General features: G+C 42.0%; 1 protein-coding gene across 1 annotated transcript; it reads left to right on the top strand.

Annotated features, from left to right (window-relative positions):
- Positions 1-42: 42 nt before the first annotated feature.
- hspbap1 (hspb associated protein 1) lies at positions 43-16,931 on the top strand. Its single transcript, XM_076156634.1, has 8 exons — positions 43-236; positions 786-984; positions 1,777-1,961; positions 2,577-2,713; positions 3,377-3,548; positions 4,727-4,810; positions 6,034-6,144; positions 15,822-16,931. Exons 2-8 carry the CDS (start codon positions 789-791, stop codon positions 16,323-16,325), a joined length of 1,389 nt encoding a protein of 462 aa, XP_076012749.1. The 5' UTR covers positions 43-236; positions 786-788; the 3' UTR covers positions 16,326-16,931.
- The last annotated feature ends 38 nt before the right edge of the window (positions 16,932-16,969 follow it).

Here is a 16,969-nt window from a genome sequence, read left to right as displayed (position 1 = left end):
CTCAACTTTACTGCGCATGCTCGGACGGAAGTGGCGCGCGGATATGTCAACTGGGGTACATGGTCGGGCATTTTGGGTCGCCCGTTGTGTTGACCAATTGGGTTTTTTGCAGGGCTCACAGAGCCAACATGGAGGCGTTTTCACTCTGAGCTGTTCGTGGTGTAAACACAAAACGTCCAGTGTCACGTGGGCTTTGTTTTCTTCCCTCTGTACCGCAGCTACACGCGTAATGACAAGTGAGTTTCGACTTTTTCAGTTTCCTCTGCAACATGCTGCTTTCGGACATTACGTTAGCACGTTAGCTCTGTCTTCCTTAACAGCAGAACTCAGCTCGCTAGCTAACTCGACTGTCTAAACTAACCCAGCTAATGCTACTCTTATGACAGCTGTTCTATCAGGAGGGGAGGGAACTTCGTACTGTTTGATTAGCTTAGATACCCCTTCACAATGACCTCTCAGTGTAGAATCGTGGGAAACGTAATCCAAAACGATACAATACGGAAGCATATTCTAGCTTTTTTGGAAAATGCTGTCAAAAAATAATTATCAGCACTTAAAAGTATGAATACATAAAAATGAATAAAAATAAGTTCATTTTAAGTAAGGGTGAAATATGTACTTGGATTGACTGCCAATTGCAAAAATACCACTAAAAGTGTGGTTGTGTTCTTTCAGGTACAGAAAAAAGCTTTTCAGTAATGGATGTGATCCATCTGTAGGAGAGGGCTGTCATCTGTTTTATCTGTACTAACTCTCTCACAACCTACAATCGGTGTGTGCTCCAGGCCATGGCCACCCGAGCCTGTGTCAAACCCTTCAGTCCAGAGGAGACTCAGAGGATTCTGCATCATCTCCACCAGCCTGCAGTCTTCCAGAACATGACCCAAGACTGGCCTGTTCTCCAGTGGACAGTAGAACATCTGTCAAATTGCCTTGGTGACAGAGTCATCCGATTCAGACTTGGGAGAAGAGATCAGACAACAGGTAAGACCTGAACCAGACAGACATAGTTTGAAATCTCTTTCACTAAACATGGGGAATGAAGCAAAACTTCAGCAGAAATGCCAGATGCACATTCTGCACTTTGTACCCTTTGTTCTCTTTACTTTGTCATGTACTTTGTTATGTACTTTGTTCTCCTTATTGGGTTCTTCTGACTTCTGTTATCTTGCATGCATTCTTGCACGTTTGTTTTTGTGCCCTAGAGGAATATTCAAACTTGTTTCTACGCCCTACATAAACTCGGCAATATTAGAAACATTCCTCTGCTCAAGTCGCAAAATAGTTTGAACAATGTACAAAGGATTTCCAACATATTAGATCACATCTAAATTTCATTTATTTAAGTCGTCCTAGTTTATGAATGTCCCTTTCCTTTTATTCATCTACCACAATCAAAATGTTCCTTAATTTTCGGACAAGAATGCTAAATAGTTAGACTACTAATATTGCTATATTGTGCAGTTGATCATCTTACAAGTGATAATTCTCAAATTAGGCTGTACTTATCAAAAGATGACAAAGAGTTGGGGGTATATATGCCAGTGGTTCCCAAAGTGTGCTACAGGTCGGGCGCTGCGCGGGATCGGAAGAGGAGGGATATGAATAAGTATTGCCTCACGTAAATGAATGAGGCGATACCTCTTCGTCTCGCTGCAGGACAATGAGCATCCACAGCGCCTAAAATCGCTACAGTAATTTAATGTGTTTTGTTCAACTAAGTGAACTGATAAATAATTGATCATGCTGTTATCCTGGTTCATCCTAATGTTACAGGACCTCTGTTTGAAACTCAGTGCTCCTATGTGGAGGCCAAGCTGGTACACTTTCTCAGCTGGACCCGCAGCCAGTCTGGGGCAGATGTAGGTCCTTTCTCTGATTACCCCCACTCAGAGTATTGGGCCTATGCTGACTACAAGTACATTGCCATACTGTTTCAAGAATTGCCTTCCATATTTGAGGTAAGCAGTAAGAATTTGGTTATTATTATTTAGACTCAGTATCTTGTTACTTTAATAATGATCCATTTTAAGCACTCAACAATACAATGCAATTTAGCCCTTTAAGATGGGCTTGGGGGTCTGGATGTCTGATTTATTGCCCCAAACCTTCAGCGACTGCTCAATTTCGATAGCCGAGTGCACATGTGCTGACAAAACTGTGGCTGACAAAACTGTGTCTTGGCTGACACAGTTTGTCAGCCAAGACGTGTTCCGTTAAAGTTGCACGTACACACACATTAACGTGTGTTGTGTCTGTGCATCAGGAAACCACACAGCTCTCTTTCAACAAGATGAGAAAAAAGTAATGGATTTCTTGGTTGATATCACATCACACCTTAATGAGCTTACCTTAAAGCTGTAAGAATGACCAATGAGCACTTTCATGTCTGTTTGGGAATTGGACTGACTATTCCTTCAGAAGTTTGTTTCTACAGTCTCCTTGGATCTTGCCATTTCATGGCATTATTGCAATTACATGTGAGATTCCTTATTTTGAAATGTATGAAACGTATTTACCTTTTGATTGATTGTTGCTGGTCTTTAGGTGTCGCCTTTATGTGTTGTGTGTTGCAGGATGTTATGTGGTCGGATTTTGGTTTCAAGGGACGCAATGGAAGAGAGAGCACTTTATGGATTGGCACAGAGGGGGCCAACACTCCATGTCACCAAGACTCTTATGGTTGTAACTTGGTATTGCAGGTGCAAGGAAGGTGAGTAGTGCATATTTAGTTCAAAGTTCAAATTGGTTGTACTGTGAACACAGTTGCAAAATGTAGAATCCATGCGGTATGGATCAAATTGACTGTCTAGTGCAGCACCACTTCAACATTCATTTTTAAACAATCGTTGCAGTTTTGTGTGAACCCATTATCTCTTCTTCTGCAATAACCTGATTTTTCATGTGTTTATACACAGTAGATGTACCGGCATATGTGTTACATACTCACAGCAGTTACTTGCCACACATTAACAACAGGTCTGTGGATTAGATGTGGAAAAGTGAGAGTGGTTATGATGTCTTTGGCCCGCCTTCACAGCATAGAGCATTCATTAAGATTGTTGGAATGCAATTTGCCCATACTTTCCAGGCAGATCTCAGAATGCATATTGCACCATGAATGTTTGTTTTAAAAACCAACCCCACATCTCAAGCCAAATTTTGCTTTCCAAAAAGAAAATGGAGAAAAGGGTTAATCAAATAATTTTAAAGAGATGTTTTTTAAGATATGTCTAAATGATTTTTTTCAGCTCTACCTCACATTTTGTCACATTTTTGTATTCCAATATATCACACTACAATATATTTGTCACATGTCTACCATCTTTCCAAAATCGGAGCCTGAAGTCAAATCTGTGATGGTTCCTGTGTCTAGGAAACGTTGGCACCTGTTCCCTCCAGAGGAGACTTCTCACCTCTACCCAACCAGGATTCCATATGAGGAATCCAGTGTTTTCAGCAAAGTAGATGTTCTTCTGCCAGACCTGAAGAGGTTCCCTGAATTTAAGAGAGCAAGTGCCCACACTGTCACACTGCAACCTGGCCAGGTCACTCACTTTTTTTCTTTTCTTTTTCTGCTGCACATTAGTCAGGGTTATAGAGAGAAAATAGACATGCCATGAAATACTGTATATGTGTTAATACAAAAATCTGAACGATATGTACTGTAGAACAGAAATAATAGTGTGAATCAGATCACTTCACATGGCTTGCCTTCCACTTAAAACTTGGCCTCCTCAGTAATCTACTGTATATCATCGTCTTGTGGTGTTTGTATATGGAATGTAATGGAAGTTTAAATAACACTGGTTGTTGTAGGCTGCATCGTCACTTCAGACCTCTAGTCAGGAGAATGGCAGCCGGATGAAGTGTCGGTCAGTAGATCAACAGACAGCAGACCTGTCATTTGCTCTGCTTCACAACCAGGCTCTCATATTCTGATAATGTTTCTTTGTAATTACATTTTTGCTCTCGAAAACAAGCGCATAGTGTTAAGAGCTGTACATTTTCTCTTTATAGAACACACAATCAATAGAATACGTAATTACATTGGGCCAGGTATCACTTTTGTGTAATTGTATCTGCATCAGAATGAACCAGGATTTGCATGGAAGCAGACTGAGTGAGATGATGTTTCATGGACCATTGTTCAATTGTTTGATTGCTCACCTGAGATCAAATGGAATGGAGTGTTCATGCGTACATACATAGACACACATACATACAACTTTAATAATTCTTATGTGTGTGAGCTGTATTCAACAACAACGATAATCGACAACCTCTGGCCCTAAAATTGCTTCTTCTGGCTTTGGAGGGCACACAATCTATCCACTAACCTTATATGCTAACTACAACTCCTCTTTCATACTAAAATAGTCTCCAGGGAGTGACAACAAACAGGACATCAGGTATGCTCTAGCCAAGTTGACTGTGAAACAAGTCACTGTTGATTGTCACAATATTCTGAAATGCCCCACATCCACCTTTCTGATACCCAGTCTCACCGGTTTTTATGTAGTAAGTCTTCAGCAATTCCAATGAACTGCTTTGGTGGTAAGATACTTGGCGTTATTTCATCACAGAGGACAAAGTGTTGTTGTCCACAAGATAGCTCTTCAGTACAGTAGACTCCTCGTCAATGAATGCCATCTATAGATGTACCATGGGAAACAGTAGATTTAACCAATTTAAGTGTCTAAATATTTAAATCTTCTGTCTTCAGGTGCTTTATGTCCCTAGGCACTGGTGGCACTATGTGGAGTCTGTGGACCCCGTCACTGTCAGTGTCAACTCCTGGATTGAATTGGTAAGCAAGCTCCAGCATCGCTCCAATTATTCTTGAATACCTCAGCTCAGTGACAGGACAAGTGTCTTATTCCAGTGGTTCCCAAAGTGGGGAGCTCAGAGCTTTTGCAGGGGGGCTGCAGCGGGATGGGAAGAGGAGCAATACGAGAAATTATCGCTTAAGGCAAATGAATGAGGTGATACTTCTTCGTATGGGAGCAGGAGAATGAGCGTCCAGAACACATTGTTCCTCCATGTATTTGTATCCTCTATTATCAGGTTTGACTGTCTGTGTTTACTGCGACTCTTCGGCCTGGTTTTTGTTTTTATTATCGCCGTGGCTTCACAGTTTGCACTGATCAACCGGTCTGACACATTGGAGTCGTTAGCTTGGCTAGCTGCTAGTTTAGCATTACAAGCCCAGTTGTGATGGATTTAACTTATTATTTTTTATTATTATTATTATTATTATTAGTATTAACAACTTATTCATATCACAGCAGGAGAATGAATGATTACCCACTGGTAGGTAGGAGAACCATGGCCACACTCCTTCCTTTTGTCACATCCTACCTATGTGAGCCTCAATAAAAACAAAATGCAGGTCGAGGCTGGGCATAAAACTGAACTAAGAGTGTCAGTCTGTATGAGTATGAGTATGATCTGCAGCACAAAGCAGAAGCCATCACCAGTCACTGAAAAGATGTGGGGATTAAGTTGTAGAGTAACTTCATTTTAAAATTAAGTTTTAAATTAAAACACAGTATTACACAGTTGGACTTTTGATAAGTCCCCTGTAAAGGTGATTTGTCGCTGTATTATAAATTACAATGTTACAATTATAAATAACAATGTTTAAAAGGAATTCCAGTGGAGCGTGTGTGTTGTGGAACCACTGAGTTATTCCATATATCCCAGGCAAAATGTTACACACTGTCCACTAAAGAGCTCCTACCTGGCAAATGTTGATGTTCAGTCGATAAGTGCTCCCAGATGAAGGCTCCTCTCAGCTTTGACCAATGAACTGGCTTGGCAGTCATTACAATTACTCTGTGTGCACAAGGGAGTAGTAGTATCTCTCCTCCATCAGACAAGTGTATTCAGATAGTTTGTAAATGTTCAGTTTTCCCTGCAAGGTCGCAGACCGCAATTGCAAATCCACAAAGTCTGTTTTTATCTATCCATTTCATTTATTTAGTATGCTGCACTCATTCATATTGTGGTTGACTTCATATCCCTGCACAGGAAGTGGATGACAAAGCAAGAGTTGGCGAGGCTTTGACCAAAGCTGTGGTTTGTGCACTTAAAACCACATCAAGTGATGACAACACTGATAACTGGCTCAATCCCACTGAGGTATAGTATCAACTAGTACAATGGAACAGTTGTACTTTTCATGTCTATATTGAACAAATTGTTTAATTATTCACAGTCCAGACTGAAAAATGTATCAAGAGGTGCGCAAAAGTATCAGTAACTCAAAATTAGGATTGTGCTTTGGGAGTCTATACGTATTAGTTACGTAGTTATTGCAAGAATGTGTTGTTGAGTTTTAATGACCATGGCTAAATATTCAAAGGTTGAGAAATCTACAAAAGTGCATTCTGGTTTTAACAGGTTCGAAAAGATGGTTTCTATTCCAGCCCCTGTCTTGCCTTTTCTAGCTGAATATAAAAAAACTACAGTCTTGGGGAGAAGCCTCTATTAATGTTGCTTAGGCAGTGGACGAGAACCAACATTCATTATGACATCAAAAATGTAGGCCATATGGAGAGAAAGAATCCTTAATATAAAAACATTTTCTGAAGAGCCATCTAATGTTCAATAATGCAAACTTCAAATTATCAGAAGAGGACAAAGAGGGTGCAAAGTCTTAGCCTCGGTCCAGAGAGGCTTTTGCTTCTGTTTAATCCTTTCTATATTAGGACACTTTAGGTTCGTACTACTTACAGGTTTATATTTTATTTTATTTGCCCAATATGGGGTCTATATGATTCAGATTCTGTGGGAGTATCTCGCCTCGTATTTTGGATCTGTTGTCGTTATGTGTATTTAGCTTGGTCTCACTCATTTGCTGGCAACTGTGTGGCATGTGGCATCCATTCTTTCCAGGGTTTTACACTCCTGTGTTCTGCCAATTTGCATTCCAGCATTGGTTCTGGCGTGCCTGTGCGTGTTCTTAGTTGGAACGTTTGTGGTATGGGCAATCCTGTTGAGCAATCCAGGGTTTTCTGTTGTCTGAAAAGGCTTAACTCAAGACATAATATTTTTATTTTTATGAAGCTCACCTTAAGCTCAAAGGTCATCATAGGCTATCTACCACTCTAACTTTTGCCATTTTAATCAGTAAGAGAACTTTTCACACACTGATGCTATTGCTGATAAAGAATGGTAGATTTCTTATAGTGGCAGGTGGCAGTGATGAGTTCCCTAATCGATTACTTCATGCTATCCCTCACCTAAATACCTACTGTCTAATCTTTGGAAGACATTTGAACTATGCAGTGGACCTTATGCTAGATCGATCACGTCCTCGCACCCATTCAGCTTTGGCTTAAAATGTTTCTCTCATTTTATTTCTCATTAAGTGGTTTGGTCGATACTTCTTTGGTCGAGACAGACTCCACCGTGTCAACTGGGGAGTCACACAGAGTGATGGGGGCGGGTGGGGCTGCGTTCAGTCGGAAATCCACGACCATCTCCTTTGTTTTAAGAGCATTAAGCTCCAGCTTGTTCTGCCTGCACCAATTCACCAGACGGTTAATCAAATGGGCAATCACCAATTTGCAAGCTACTTAGAAACGGCCGGCAAGCGACTGTTGGAGACCACTGATCTAAAGACATTTAAAATTAAAAAAATGTATTAAAAATTTTGAAATTGTCGACTCAACCACAAATTTCTCGACCCCCCTGCAGTACTCCGTGGACCCCCTGTCGAAGACCCCTGCTCTAGATTATTTCCTCATAGATAACTCTTTTTGAACTTGTGTTGCTTCCTCAGACCACTTTAGCATTACTAGCATTAGATATTCAACAATCCACACACAAATCCGCCCTTTTCCTCTGCAGGTTTAACTCATTTTTGCTCCCAGATAAAACATTCTGTGACTTTAATCTTATCTTCACTAATGATCCTGAGTGTCTACTGTTACAAATCTGAGCTACTTATTATGAACGCGGCGATGAAGCCAGCCGTCTGTTGGCACACCAGTTAAAACTCACCTCCACCACCACTGCAACTAATTTAACCCAAATTATTACTGATGCTTGATAACTACTGCTGAACTAAACAACACTGCTGAAATAAACAACACTGCACTACAATAAACACCACATTTAAAATCGTTGGACTCTTTCTCTTACAAGTTCCAAGTTTGTTGGAATTGCTGCTGGAGAATGGAGTCAGCACCCTCAGACCAGATCTTGGCTGTCCTTGTTGTGGGTTTCACATGCTGAATGACTGGGGTGTTGCGGGAACAGGAACAAAGAGAGTTGGTCTGGGGTGGGGGAGGGGATGGCTTTTGTATACCGCCGCCACACTGGTGTAAAGAAGTTCTTTGTCCCCTTGTGGTGCAGGAGACATTCTGATGGAACTTTGGAAGAACAGTCCATAAAGTGCAGTGGTTGAAATCCCCAGCGACAATAAAGGTCCCACCGGGGTACATGGTCTGCAGTTTGTTAATGGCAGTATTTAATCTTCTCATGGCCACTTTAGCATTAGCATCCGGAGGCACATAAACTGCAGCAGCATCAACAATGCAAGTAAACTTGCGTGGAAGGTAGAAGGGCCTGCACTTAAAAATCTCCAGGTACTCCAGATCAGCAGAACAGCGGGTGTCCACAATGAAGAGATTACAGACAAAAAACAGGAACCTATAGAAAACAGTGAACGTGCCCTGATGTATTAAGAGGATCTGAAGGCAGTGTGGTCAATATGACACCTTAAAGTGGATGGTATTGAAGAATCGTTCTGATATTCTTCTGCGTGTTCGTTTGTGGTGAATCAAGAGGAAAAGATGAGGCAAAGATGAACTGGAATCTTCAGGAGAGCTTTACTGGAATAAGACCTTGGACAGCGCTGGTTCCACCTCTGGCATGCACCAAAGAAGGACAATCAAATATCTCCGTGCTGCCCTATTGATCCCGCATATACAGGGCATTTACATAATATTCTAATTCACTGATGACAATGTAGTTTAACTGTTATCTATTGGTCAGCCAGCTTCAAGAGGGGCAGCGCTAAGATTCAAATCAGAGGGATGAACAGATGTCTGTGGGGGAAAGTAGAATTCTCTTTGTGTAAATTAAAGAACAATAGTATAGTGTAATTAGCCCTTTGATCTGAAGAAGCTCCCCCTGACTGCCCGTCTATGCGAACCTCTCTTCCCTCTTCCTGACCACAGATGTTTGAAGCTTCGATGAAGTGATACAGTGACCTCTTCACCTATTGGCAGATATGTGTTATCTAGCCCTCCTGGAGAGAGACGCTGAAATGCTCGTGTGTATTCCTCCATCTCCAGACTTTCCCGGGGCCAGCCATTTGGTTACTTGACTATATTAACCTCAGTTACTGCATTTACTTATATGTGTGTTGACATTATTTGTTATATTCCAACAGTCCCCCTTTTCATTCTATTCATAGAATGAATCAAACTTGAGATAAACAATCTAAGCCTCCTGCCGCACTCACCAATCCACTCAGTTTAAACCAACATCTCATCACATGAACAGAATTCACATTATCATCCAGTAGAATTCAAAGGGTATGAAAATGCAATGTACATGACTTATTCAAACAGATTCAGTGCATGTGCTATGTACACAAACACTACCTATGTCCTATATAAAAGATACAATGCATTTGACACCTTAATTAACAGTAGTTGCTTCCTTCATGGAAAAATACTTTGCAATCATTCATTCATTAATACAAAAATCAACTACCGCAACCCGGTAGGGGGCTGGTCAACCCATCGGACCCCCAGCGGTTCGGAGCATTTCATCACACGTATAATTTTGTAAACATTAGCCTTCTGGTTCCAGGGTCATTCTTGGGACGCTGCGTAGGCGTCCACTCATTGTACAGGCCCGCGGTTAGGGTCTGGAACTTGAAACCTTCTAAGACCCTGGAAAACAACTCATGAAAATACAATTCAATAAATCCCGTCCCACAGTAATTTAAACACCTCGTACTAAATCTATTCTATTAGCTGGCACAAAAGCGCAAGCTTATGTGTGCTTTCAAATATAAACATTTGTAATCCTGAGGTAGTCTGAGAAGAGAAAGAAAGGAAGTCCTTATTTCACAACCACTGTGGTCAGGGGAAGAACATCAGGGTCGTCGTCAAGATCCTGTTCCAGGAGAAGAGGCTGAGTCAGCATCACCATCTGACGTGACTCAGGTGTCATCATTGAGTTGATCAGGCGAACTAAAAGAGCTCGGATGCAGGGAACACAACAACATCCACAAACAACCAAAATCCCTGCCATAACTGAAATAGATAGTAGGACGGCCGCAGCTAATTTCTTATATCTCCCAAATAGCTTCTCGAGGGTGTCGGAGAAGAAGTCATCTATCCCTGAGTTTTCTGATAGCTCGTGACTTAGGGACGTCAAACTCGCTAGGGCCTTAGTGACAGAACCGTCTGGGGAAGTGTTGTTGGGGATGAAAGTACAACATGCAGATCCAAACATGGCACACACACCCCCTTTTCAGCTAACGTCACGTCGAAAACGATCCTTTTCTGATAGGTGATCAACGTGGTGTGGGCCATTTGTTCAGTCATCCCTTTTACAGCATCCCGTGTGTAATTGACAAATCTCTGTTGGTCATAATAGAAGTAGTTCATCCAATCACCATTTTTTATCAATTGTGGCCCACCAGAAAAACAATGATTCAAACACCGCTTCCACTTAGTTCCTAGCTGTGTTCTTGTCTGGAACACTCCAAAGCACCCCAATCTCATCAATATACACCTGTGGGCCTAATGACCCCTTGGTGAGGTGAAAAAGGGTGAGCTTCTCTTGAAAAGATCTGTAATCAGATACAGGGAACATGGGAAGAAGCATTATCAGCAGCTGAATGAGAGCACAGGAAGTTATGAGGTCTCTACACAGCCATCCGGTGTCAGATGAGAACCAATCCTGATCCCTTGCCCCTGTGATTGAGATTAAGGCACTTCATTTGTCATATCATATACAATTCAACTCTGTTCTGCACACACAAACACATTAACACCTTCTTCTCATTTCCCCCTTTTGTTTCTGATACAGCACGGCGTCCACAATGCCGTGTCTTTCAGAAACTCCAATGGAAGGTGTTGATGTAGTCCAGTACTGGCAATGCAGCCGCATGCGCCATGGCGTGCTCAATGGTGATGAGCATTTGAAGATCCAGTTGACCTGATAAAGGATGGGTGAATATTCAGCTTGAGGGCGTGGGTCGCGGTGATTGGGGAGAGGGTTGGATGCGCTGTCTTCGGGCCTTGTCAACAGTGACCTGGGTTGTAAGGGTCACCTGTGGGCCGGGCATACATGGGCATCTGTGGGGCGTATGGGGGATGGTGCGGTGGGCGCTCAACTGTTCCCTGTCCTCCATTCTGATATTCTGTTGCTGTCCGAAGTTTGGACTGCTGCCATGCATATTCCATGTAAGGGCACTCTCGGACCCAGTGACAAGGATCCAAACAATGAAAACAGACTTTGTGTCGACGTAGTGCTGCTCTTCTTCCTCCTCTGTCTTTTCCTGAACATCCACGGCCACGTCCTCTTTGGTTGCCTGGACCATTCTGGTACCAGCTGGAATACATCTGGGGTTGTGGAGCATATGGATAGAAATGCATTGCATATGAGGCCGGCTGAGGAGGGACCCAAGCCTGGGGTGCTACAGGTGGAGGGGGGGCTAGCCGGGCAGGGACGGCTGGGGAAGGGTGTTCGGGGACCACTGGGCATATTTGAACAGGGGGGACTGACTTGATTTCCTTGTCAGTATTGATCAGGGCAATCAGCATTTTCCACAACGTTTTCAGGAATGTGTTGATCTCTAAGACGTCTGAATGTTCTGACTGAAAGTGCCTTTCAGTGTAATGTGCCAACACGGCTCGCCATTTGTCGTGGGTTTCTTGGTCTAGTCCTACAACATCTTCCAATGTAGCCTGGACCTGCTGGGGAAGGGAGCGTATCACCGCTGTTCGGAACATTTGGACCGTGGCACTGTTTGGCAATTCAGTGTGGGGCATTGTTCCAGTGGCATGGGCCCACTTCTCAGCACAACTGTTGAGGAACACATGGAAGGATTTTCCCTTGGTCCAATCAAATCGCTGCAGGTTGGAGACTGTCAGAACCGAAAGGAAGCGTCGTCTCAGTTCAGTACAATAAGCAGTACTTCCGCTGTTCAAGAGCTCAGAGTCTCCCACCAGCATGAAGCGGAGCCTTTGGTCGATGTCATTGGCTGTTTCTCGCCCTAACAGGCGTCTAATGATGGCCAGAAGGTCTTCTATAGCCACAAAATCGCCTGAGTTGAGAGACTCGACCCCTTCAAGCTTGTCCCGGTTGTGCTGCTCCACTTGATTGGCGGCTGACAGCAGAGTCATGGCGCGGGCTCGAATCTTCTGCGCATGGTCTTTGTCTTGCTTGGCTGTCCCCCATGATTTCTTTCCACCTGCTTCCCATTTCTTGGTAGCTTCTGTAGCTGCTTCGTTCATTCGGTCAAAAGTTGCTTGGACGCACTCAATGGAAGGAGGAGGCGCATCAGGTTTGGGCCAGAGGCCCCTGTCTTCCCAGTCAGACAAGAGGCGTTCCAGATGTTGTCGGGTTTTGTCTCTTTTGTCAGAATCCGTACCTGACATGATATGACTCAAAATTGCCTCAGTATAGTTGTTGCAGGTAAGGAATTCGGCCATGGCTGTTCAAGTCTTAGCAAGCTCTATGATTATGTTACGTTCTAATCTTTCAAGAAAGAGAAAATATAAAATAAGTAATCTAAAAATTAAAAAATTTAATTTCATCAAAAATTAAAAAAAATTAAAAACCAAAAACCAAAACAAACAAACAACAGAACTAAATACAAAATTAAAAGAATTGTTTCTATTAATCAATTAATTAATCAATTTGAATTGTTTATTTACTCTATTTAACTAATTAATTAATTAAGAGGGACTTTCTTTTCTTTCTTTAACGACAGCGGGTGCGATTATAAATACCAGGAGAAGATGTAGCTGCAGTACTACTAAAAGAACTGAGGGTAGCGCTGTTAAGTCGCTTTCTGAAATTCAGCGAACTCTCGTAGCTGCAGTACTGCTGTAGGCCTGAGGTGTCGTTGCGTCACTTCTGGGGTCTGGGGCGCTGTTTATATATTGTTGGGGATACTATGGCACTATTCAATCACTTCCTAAATGAAAACAAAAAAACAAAAACAAAAAAAACAAAACAGAAATCCAATGTAATAGTGATTTTTCGGGAAGTCACCAACAATTAATCCCCCGGGACTTTGACAGTGTATCAGAGTATATTACTGCGTGATATGCCGGGGCTGAAAAGACTCCCGGAAAGTCTCTGAACTTCTATATAAAATATATCCTGATTATATTCAGACACCCACAGACAGTTCCCTCTCAGACAAACAGTCCTTTCTTACTGCTTGCATTCTTACACACACACACACGATCAGATACACAGACAAGTAATAACAACGTTAGTAACACAGCTCAGATATTCAGGGACACGTGTTATAAGACAGTAACACACACAACTCACATATTCAGACACGTAATAACCAGGTTAATAACACAGCTTCAGACATACAGACACAAAACAACAGTTAATCACACAGAACAACACATTTACATGCCGGCTCACTCAATCTCACACACGTACACAGCTGGACCAGAACACACGGACAACTCTCTCACACAGCTCAATCACACTCAGACATACACACGCAGAATCTCAGTCAGATGCAGCCACCTCTCAGTCATACGTGGCAAGGCAAAACAAACACAAGTGCTGTCTCAACCAGCTGTTTGTCCAAGATACGTGACTGCAAATCCCCACACACACATAGACACGAAGATCTCTCTCAGTCGAAAACGGATCATACACCCAAAACGTCCGTTTCTCTCTATTCCTCCCTCTCACACATGCACACGCATACAGTTTCGATAAATGAACGTATGGCCACTACGTAAATTTACCAGAAGTTGGAAGCAGATTACCCTTAATCCACCAATACAATACAGACAGTTTTAAATATTTTTATGCCGTATATCTTCAGAAAAAAACGTCTCAGACAAGAATACTACTCCTTAATCGAGTTTTCATCCACACACGGCAATTCCAAACCCAAAACCCAGAAGCCCCCGGCTTCGTCCGGACCTCAATAAACGATACCTCAGACAAGAGTATTTCTCCGTATATGAATACTCATCCCCTTGACTAAACGACTATATCCTAGACAGGACTTGACACAGAATCACTTGGAACGATTGTTAATTACTCAAAAGTCTGTTTATTCTTTATGTTGTGTCAGTAATCTGCCACACTTCTGCAACAGTGCACCTCCAAGGTTTTATTTATTTAATCTTAACAAGTTAACTATAACTGGACTTTAGCCAATGGACTTTAGCCAAACAGTGCTTGTACACTCTTAATTAATACTTAGCGGGTTATTTTTTAACACAAATTGACTGACTTTAACCTTAACCGAATAATGGATGTAACCAATAACTAAAAAAATTGACTTTAGCCTATTTTAGTTCCGTTTCAATAAGGGACATTAACCCACCAAACCTGACTTTAGCTGAATTGGCTCCTTTTAGAGATTTATTAAGGGATCTTAATCCCAAACCAAGTAGACTTTAGCAACTTTGAGTTTAATTTAAAAACAAGACTTTAGCCTGTGACCACGCCGGGTCGAGGAGGCCCGTACCTCCTACAGTCTGGACCGAATATGAGAATTCCAAAATGTTATCACAGTCAGCTATACCGAGACTCCAGTCCGTCTCCTCTTTGAATTACTCTAAATTTACGTGACATACAAAAGACAATTGCCCACTTCCATAGATAAACTTTAGAGTGTCCAATAACCTATTACAGATTCGATTTAACAGGTTCTGCTCACCCTTTGATATACGGCGCCGTATGGAAGTGAAGCGTTTGCCTCTGTTGTCAGAGGCGCCTTTTCTCTGGGCCTCGTCCAAATTTGTCACCAAAACGTCGGGTGTCACCAAATATTGAAGAATCGTTCTGATATTCTTCTGCGTGTTCGTTTGTGGTGAATCAAGAGGAAAAGATGAGGCAAAGATGAACTGGAATCTTCAGGAGAGCTTTACTGGAATAAGACCTTGGACAGCGCTGGTTCCACCTCTGGCATGCACCAAAGAAGGACAATCAAATATCTCCGTGCTGCCCTATTTATCCCGCATATACAGGGCATTTACATAATATTCTGATTCACTGATGACAATATAGTTTAACTGTTATCTATTGGTCAGCCAGCTTCAAGAGGGGCAGCGCTAAGATTCAAATCAGAGGGATGAACAGATGTCTGTGGGGGAAAGTAGAATTCTCTTTGTGTAAATTAAAGAACAATAGTATAGTGTAATTAACCCTTTGATCTGAAGAAGCTCCCCCTGACTGCCCGTCTATGCGAACCCCCTCTCTTCCCTCTTCCTGACCACAGATGTTTGAAGCTTCGATGAAGTGATACAGTGACCTCTTCACCTATTGGCAGATATGTGTTTTTTAGCCCTCCTGGAGAGAGACGCTGAAATGCTCGTGTGTATTACTCCATCTCCAGACTTTCCCGGGGCCAGCCATTTGGTTACTTGACTATATTAACCTCAGTTACTGCATTTACTTATATGTGTGTTGACATTATTTGTTATATTCCAACAATGGGATGGTCCTCCCACTTGAGCCTTTCCAAGAAAATAATACAGGTTGTGAAGGCAAGGTTGGTGTGGTTAACTCCAAGTTAAATGGTTCTAATGACTTCAAGCAAATGTAAAAATGTAACCATGATCTTGTTTAACCAGGAAGGAGTGGTGTCCCATAAGGAGAACATGCAGTATGTGAACCTGGCAGTCAGAGCCTATGAACAAAGACAGAGGTTACCCAGCAAAAAGACCCAAGACAAAAGAGGAACTCGACCTCTCAAGAGGGACTCCAGTGGACAAGTCCAGAAAAAGTCAGTTGATGAGTCTGCATCATTTGGTGTTCACTTTGGGCCAAACCTCATCCCTGTGTGTTGTGAAAAGAACCAACCAGAAGCAAGAGGGATTACAGACTGTAGTTTGAGCACAGAGGCAGCACCAAGAACCGAGCCTGTTCCTGGGGACAGACCTCACTGCGGAGCACATGGATGTAGTAGATCATGTGAGTTTTGCGACGATATGTCAGAGCACACTTCTGAGCACTTAGGACTAATCACCACCAATGACCTACTTGACTGCCTGGTCCATCCTGACATCGTTAGCCGCATTACAGAGCTTTTATTGGAGAGGAACACAGGAGTTCACAGGAACACTACGTCATCTTAGTGATAATGTTCACCTAAGATAAATACATCTGTATGTGATTAGCCCAAGGATTTGATTTGTAATGGCGCTGACATCAGCTCAGACTCAAATGACTAAAATGATTTAGAGCTTTGGAAATGTCTTAAAAGTTTTGTACCTTTTGCATTCAAAGACAATGACAAAGCAACTTTCAAGTAACTGTCAAAGAACTATGTAAAAGCAACACAATGTTCACTGTGATTCAAACCTGCTAGTGGTCCTTTTTAATGTTATCATTACACACAGTTACAGTAAACCTTTTCTATTGTGTCTTCTTTTTTACCTGCTTCTTTGCTTTTTTTCTGCTGTTTGTTTTCAAAGAAAGATTTTGCTGTACCTTTGAGGCAAATACATGGTGAATATTTCCAGCAGGTGGTGCTACACATAAATGTTTAATATTTTGGATCATGTTGTGTTGAGTGGGTTTCTACTGTGTACATTTCAGTTTGATTCAGCAAATATTTTCACATTTGCAGGTGGGTTTGAGTGTTGATAAATGGTTAATTAAAAGTGATGTATGTGGAAAACTCACTCAATGTCTCACAAAATATAACACATTTGATCATTTTACAAGAAAAGCATTTTTTTTACGATAAAAACTATTAAAAAAAAGAAAAGAGTTCTAA

Source organism: Genypterus blacodes, unplaced genomic scaffold (assembly GCF_046128005.1).
Source record: "Genypterus blacodes isolate CSIRO-AG114 ecotype Tasmania unplaced genomic scaffold, CSIRO-AGI_Gbla_v1 ptg000008l_1, whole genome shotgun sequence".
NCBI classification, from domain to species: Eukaryota; Metazoa; Chordata; class Actinopteri; order Ophidiiformes; family Ophidiidae; genus Genypterus; species Genypterus blacodes.
This window is presented reverse-complemented; position numbering and strand designations above follow the sequence as displayed.